Source organism: Theropithecus gelada, chromosome 6, assembly GCF_003255815.1.
Source record: "Theropithecus gelada isolate Dixy chromosome 6, Tgel_1.0, whole genome shotgun sequence".
NCBI classification, from domain to species: Eukaryota; Metazoa; Chordata; class Mammalia; order Primates; family Cercopithecidae; genus Theropithecus; species Theropithecus gelada.
The window spans coordinates 132,364,325-132,371,609 of record NC_037673.1 but is presented as its reverse complement, the minus strand read 5'-3'; the positions used below and the strand labels follow the sequence as shown (position 1 = coordinate 132,371,609).

Genomic DNA, 7,285 nt, shown 5'->3' with positions numbered 1-7,285 from the left:
TTATGCAGAGGATCTGACACAGTTCCAGATCCATAGCAGGAGGCAGCGAATGCTGACTCCCTCCCAAACACATCCTGCGGCATTTACTGCTTTATTCAAATAGTGTACCAACTAACAATCAGAATGAGTATCTCTTCTCTTTTCACATCAGTATCATTATGAAATGAGTTAGTATTTTAAAATTTTAATCGAATGTCCATTATCTCTCAATATAATAAAGTAGAATCTGAAGTGCCTTGGAAATTAGAAGTTATTTATTGAATCACAAGATGATCTCATATAGTGCTAAAAATGTTATAATTAAATAAGCTTTAAAATATTTTATGTTTTATAAAATACATTAATACCAAGATAAAATAGAATCAAATAAAACAATGTAATAAAGTAAATGACATAACTTACGGAATCCAAGTTCAATATTACACATTTACTTAGGAAGCTACAATATGCCTTCAAGGAAAGCTGAGAAATCTACTTAGAAACCATCTGCAGTTTTTGGCATATCAACCATCTAATCCACATACAGGGCTTGTGCCCTATTTACAGCAATTCCTTGATTTTCAAATTTCTTATTTTTTTTCAAATGTTTCTGCAGCAATCCATTAAGACACTTTGCAAACAATCAAATATTTGACCTAAAATATGTCAGCAACACATTTTAAAATTTACATTTGCTTAGATAGAAAGCAGCTAATCATACTGATCTAAAAAAACAACAACAATTTCGGAATCTTTGGTAGCCAATTACCAGAGAGGCATCACATCAGGGAACCATACTCTTCCCAGGTATTTGGAGACTTCAGTGTGAATTTCATCTAGGCTATAATCCTCATCAGGGATCAAAACTTCCTCCATTATAGAGAGCTGTGTTAGCCTTCTCCCACACAGTCTTACAAACTCGACGAAGGCACTGCAGCTGACTTCACATTCGCTGAGGCCCAAGGCTGTTAGGTTTGTACAGTGTTCAGCAACACAAATAAGTTCATTATCAAGAGGCTGAAGACCATTAGCACACACCACTAACTCAGTCAGTCGAGGACAGTTGAGAGCTATCCGTCCTAAAACCACTTTGCTGACTGAACAACCAAAATAAAGGTGAGTAACAGGGGTTTCTTCTTTGAAAAACATCTCAAATTCTTCTTCACATAGAAAGAAGTACATAACAACATTAACTCTAGGGGAATGTTTAATAAGTGCATCCCAACTGTGTTTTTTAATAGCAGGAAATTTAATCTGTCCAGGATTTTCACTCACAACATCAATTCGAAGATGTTCAAGGTTAACATGAGTCTCGCTTGAGAGCGCAAAGAGAAGTTCATCAGTTAGGATGTAATAATTCAACGCCAGTTCTCTAAGGCCTTGACAATGATCAGCTACACAAAGAATTCCTGTGGGAAGTTGGGGAAAATTCTTAAGAACAAAGAATCATACTGATCCTAATACAGTATTTTGTAAATTTAAATTTGATATTAATTATTCATTATTTGTAAAAAAGCTATCTAACAACTTCTGAGAGCATGTCTGCCAGGAGGTATTAAGTATATAATGAAAATCATGTGTATATATGTAAAACTAAAATATCTCGGGAGAAGGTTACTATAACTATACCTATCTTGCAGATTAAGAAATCTTTTGAAAAAACTTACTTAAATAATTTATGATTCATAGGAATATAATTTTCAAAAAGAAACTGCATCTTTATAGTTATTGTAATAAAAATATCGTATCATTCTAGCTTTAAAAAATGTAACCCACCATCAGATGAAACATGAGGACAGCTACTCATTTTTAGGAGTCTTAGAGTGTCACTATTATTGGCCACAAGAATCTTCAATGAAGGATCATCCACCGGTGTATTTTCAATTTTGATTGATGATAATGATTTTGAGTTGATAAAAACAACTGTAAGTGCTGACACAAAATGAGACTTGCATGGCCATAAGAAAAAATTATGAAAACATTATTTTAAAATGTACAGCTTTAAGTAATTCACTAAAACTATACCAATACATGCTAATGATAACATAGTAAGAACCATGAACATATGGCTGTTTCCACAGAATCATTTTCCAGTAGAAGATATTTTTATAATGAAGTATAGTTTTATACTTTTTATAATTGATAAACGAAATATGAGGAAAAAAAGCTTCAAAGATTTCATAAAAAATGTCTTCCGATTACTTCAATTAAGGATTTGGTTTTCAATATTAAAAGGACATAATTATTGTATATTTACTTCCTAGAACAAGGGTTGGTAGATTACAGACAACTTGCCAAATCCAGCCTATGGTCTGTTTCTGTATGGCTCACAAAGAATGGTTTTTGTATTTTTAAATGGTTGGAAAAATTTTTTAAAGAATAGTATTTTATGACATGAAAATTACATGAAACTTGAATTTCAGTATCCGTAAATACTGTCTGATGGGAACACAGTCATGCCCTTTATTTAAATATTGTCTGTGCATCTGTGTCTGCTTTCAGACTCCAGTGTTAGAGTTGAGTAGTTGCGGTGTAACTAGTTGGCTCCCAACGCCTGAAATATTTGCTATCTGAATCTTTTTGACCCCTACCCTAGAAGAAACAGAATTTTTATCTGATTTATCCACTCCCATATGTCTAGCACCTAAAATAGTATCTGGCACATAGCATGGTAAATGGACGATAAAAATGTGTTGAATGAATAAATGAGATTTTAATTCATTTTATAAGATTTCACAATCTTCAGTGACATCCTTTTCCTAGCAAATTATCCAAAGTAAATCCAAGTCTGTAAATGCTTTGACGACTGACAGATTAAAGCTTACTTCTAGTTTGACCTGAAAATGAGTAGAACTTCAGAAATTTTCAGATTCAGTATCTTTTGGCAAAGACAGAAAGTCTGGAAACCAAATCTGTACATGATCATTTTTCCCTTTTCAAAATCAATCAAGTTGGATTCTATCAAAGGTTCTATTATGCCTAACAGAATGACCAAATTGGTTATAAATGTTCATTAATTTATAAGAAAACTTATTGATTTACACTAATTGTAAACTGGTTTACACAAATTTTGAAATGGTACAAGGCTAGACTTCTTCAGTAAATTTTATGGTGCCAAAATTATTAGGGAAATATAAACACAAGGTTTAGTTTCCCTTTAATCAACTTTCAACTGACTGCTTTAGTCCTGAAGGACGACTTTAAAAACTATTAGAGTACATATTTCATTATAATAACAATGTATTAGTTTAGTACTATTTATGCTTAGCAAAATGCTATACTTTTATTTTTCCTTAGTTTACAGATTTAAAAAACTGAGTCTCAGAGAGATCCACAGAGCTCACTTTAAACAGTAGAGGCAGAGCTTGAAATGAAGCTTGCTAATTAATTCCTGGTATCTAGCTCTGGTGACTGCATCAGCGAACCTAGAAGCTGGCCCTGGAAGCTGATGTGCAACATTAGAGGCAGCTTTTAGAATATAAGAAGAATTTCAAGGTAATCTGATTTTGTAGTTCATAAACAAGGAAATAACTATCTAGAAGTGGTAAATTTTGTCGGATTACTTACATTACTCTAATCCCTAAATGACCCATTTTTTTCAGTACATCCCTTTAGAAGATAAATAGGCCAGCAGAAATACTGGCTAGAAGACTGCCATGACCCAGTTTATAAGAGAGATGCTGCTATTCCTCTATCTTCTTCCACAGGAAAATGTCCATTAGCCAGCTTTACCAACTACCATAATTTAATGCCTATCATATATCAAACACTATTCTGACTCTAGGTTTATAATGGTAAACAAAATAGAATCTCTGCCTTCAATGAGTTTATGTTTGGTGTAAGGAGAAGAGAATAAACACATTAAAAAAATAAGGTGGTTTCAAGTACTGATGAATGACATGAAGAAGATAAAAATCATGCAACAGTAGAGTACATTATTACTGGAGCAGGGGGTGCCATTTTCACAGTTAAGGAGGGGCTCTCCAAGGAGGCGGCATTCAGGTTGAAGCCTGAATGAGGAGAATACGGTATTAGTTTCTATGGCAGAGCATGGTTGGTTGCTTCCTGGCAACCATTCTTCCTTTGTTTGTTAAATCAGTCCCAATTTTTAGCTGGGCACACTGCCACCCAACTCAAAGATTCCCCAGACTCCCTGGAATCCGGTGTGGTCAGAATTAGAGGTAAACAGAAAACACTGTGTAGTACTTATGGGTGGTCTCCTTGGTAAGGAGAAGGCACACCCTTCTTCCCCCATTTCTAACACCCTAGCCCCCAGAGCAAGGACGTGATGGTTGGAGCTCAGATGGTCATCTTGAAGAAACACCTTGGAGAGAGTGGAGCGGCTGGAAGAAACCTAGGTTCCTACCACCTTCATACCAGCTATGAACTGTCTCACCTATCGATTTCTTTAATGTGAGAGAAATATACTTTGATCATGTTTTTAAGCCACTTTTCTTTTGGAGTTCCTACTGCATGAATGTAAACATTATGCTAACAAGCATAGGTTCATTTATTTAAATATTATATTGTTCCACCTCCAAAAGAGAGGCCACAGAATCCCAGGAAAAACATCCACTATTGCCTCTACATGCTCCATGTTCAAAGTAACGACATAAATTGTTATTTAAATAGAATAAGCACAATATCCGAATTTTATATTAATGACACTGTGGGAACAATGACTACAGTTACAAAATACATCTAAAGAATGAAAACATGCATAAACTATTTTTGCAAAAATAAGTGCTAGTCAACAGAAAACAGCTTGAAATAGTACTTTTAATACAAATAGGAGATGGTCTGTCTTTAGGAAAAAATGGCTTTTGCCTAGTTTGGCAGTCTTTAGGTATTTTAGTATAGCTCACCAAAAACGCATAATATCCTTACCTCTGATACATTCATGAAACTTGGCTTGGCTGTTGAAATCAAGCCCAAGGTCTGGATGGAACAATTTACCAGCTGAGAGAGTATACCACAGGCAGCTTCTGCTGACTCGACACTACTGTCAACCTAGACAGACAATTTTTAATCTCAAATAATTTCCTGATAATTTATCAGAAATAATGGCAATGTAATTATTTAGTAGAATTCAATTGCAAAATTTTATTCATTCCTTTGAGCTATCGTATAAATGAGTATTTTTTCTTCGTACAGAATGTCTCAGACTATAAAATGAAAAACAGAGATGATGACAAATTAGCTTTCCAAGCACTTCATATTTTCAAATCTTTTACAATTACCTGAATTTTAATAACAGCATACAAATGATGGAAACTGCATTTTAAGTTTTTCAATTACAGTTCAAGTTCTACACTTCAATCGATGCAAATAACTGTAGAAAAACAGGAAACCGCTTCGGATAAAATGCTTTGCAAAACTCACTGACTGCCTCAAAATAAGGCTCTAGATATACAATAGCATTGTTAACAAAATGTAAGTCATGGTTTCCATTTAATGCTTATTTTTCTTACCTTAAAGCTGACATATTGAAGATGGGCAGAATGCTTTTTAATGATCTGCTGAATGAGATCAGGATGAGTGGACTTAAAATATGAAGTAGCTGACTGGTTCAGTTCAAATTCAAACTTTCTCCAAAGGTCAGGTATATGAAAAACTTCATTCCATCTCCTACATACAGAAGATGCACGGGCCCGATCTAGTAAAGGAAGATACTGAAAAATTCGTAATACTACATGGTGAGGCAAACTCCCCCAGTCTAGACGAACCGTGTGTGTATGAGTCTGGTTGAGAGAAGAGTAGAACCCAAGTTTTGGCTGTTTCACTGCTCCTGACAACTGGACAATTTTATTCTCAACAGATAAACTGTTCCTCTTCATTCTGTAAACATTAGAAAATGTTCAGTGTCTGATAGTTTTTTCACATTTTCACCAAATACTGGCACTCTAACTGTACAGAATAACATTAGAAAATGAAAAATTGTTTAATTAATACAATTTTAGTAGGTATCTTCCACTTTCACGCATGGATAGGTGCTACCTCATGCTGGGCATACAGAGATAAAGAAGTACTGTTCTCAAAGACCTATGGTCAAATGGTGAAATACAGTGATAAATGCTAGGACCAAAGTTGGGATAAGTTTCAATGGAAAGAAAAGAGGATGCATGTGATTGAGTTTGTGTGTGGAGGAGGTGGCTTGGGAGGCTTTCAGGAGGAAATGTCCAAGGAAGCAGTGTATGTCCCAGGTTTTTTTTTTTTTTCCTAGTCAATTATTGTATTTTAATTTCAAAGGAGGAAGTATCACATTGCAATTGTGCTAAACAAACAAACAAAAAAACACATACACAAAAACCTGGGAGGTCTGGGAGATAGTAAAACACAATTAAAAGCATAGGTCTAGATAAGTCCCTACTCTGCTACTTACTAACCATATGATCTTGTCAGAACAAATTACTCTAAGCCTCAGTTTCCTCATCTCCAACAAGAAAAGTACCTATAAGATCAATGTGAGGATTAAAGTACCAGCAGATAGTTTAGTTGCAGTCTGTGTTGTTATATTAAATTGTTCAGTGCAGTTTTCTGAACTGTTTTCATTACTTAAGTCAAAGCAAAATTCTAACAAAAACTCAAATGATCTGCAACAATTTTCAGATGACAGCCAGGACACAGGAGCGCAGAGAAGTTAGATATGGCAGGGACAAAGTCTTAGTTCAAGCAACACACCTGATCCTCTCCAGTAAAGCAGCCAGGGAATGAGCATTCTTACCCTCCAAACAGAAATGATGAATGTCCAGATACTAGCCAGCTTGGGACACAACTAAGTTCTAGCAAATTTGAAGTCCAGATATGTCCAAGTATACATGGTCATCTTGTACATATATTTTATATAAGAATACAAAGTATTTTAAGTATACAATTATTTGAAAGGCAAAATAAAATAACGGTAAGAGTGGTTCTGAACTTTACTGAACTTTGGTTAACTATATAACCCTCCTTTAACCCCTGCAATATTAGGAATGTACACACAGAAGATTCAGTGTCATAACTGAAACACTCCTTGAAATCTAATAAAATATTTATGCAATATGTAAATATCTCTGTCTTGTGATTCACTGTGTCTGATGTGACACATTTCTTAAGCACAACATAGACTTTGATCCCAGAAGCAGGAATGACCCGTAAAGTCATTGAACACAATGAAAAGTCATCTTTAGGGTTTGGAAAACTGAAATGAGAAGCAAAAATAGTTACAAAGCTGCATCTCAAGCATCAGGCAAAAGAGCTACTACACATATTTTAGTCTGACTAAACCAGTTACAGGCATGACTCAGGCCCTGTCCAGCAATAC

At 34.8% G+C, this 7,285-nt stretch overlaps 1 protein-coding gene across 1 annotated transcript; it reads right to left on the bottom strand.

Moving 5' to 3' along the window:
• Window positions 1-586: 586 nt before the first annotated feature.
• LOC112626454 (F-box/LRR-repeat protein 21) lies at window positions 587-5,831 on the bottom strand. The gene is made up of 4 exons (XM_025388551.1): window positions 5,451-5,831; window positions 4,867-4,989; window positions 1,756-1,927; window positions 587-1,388 (listed from the first exon to the last, which is right to left on the bottom strand). The coding sequence occupies exons 1-4, from the start codon at window positions 5,814-5,816 to the stop codon at window positions 745-747; spliced, it is 1,305 nt and encodes a 434-aa protein (XP_025244336.1). The 5' UTR covers window positions 5,817-5,831; the 3' UTR covers window positions 587-744.
• Between the last annotated feature and the right edge of the window lie 1,454 nt (window positions 5,832-7,285).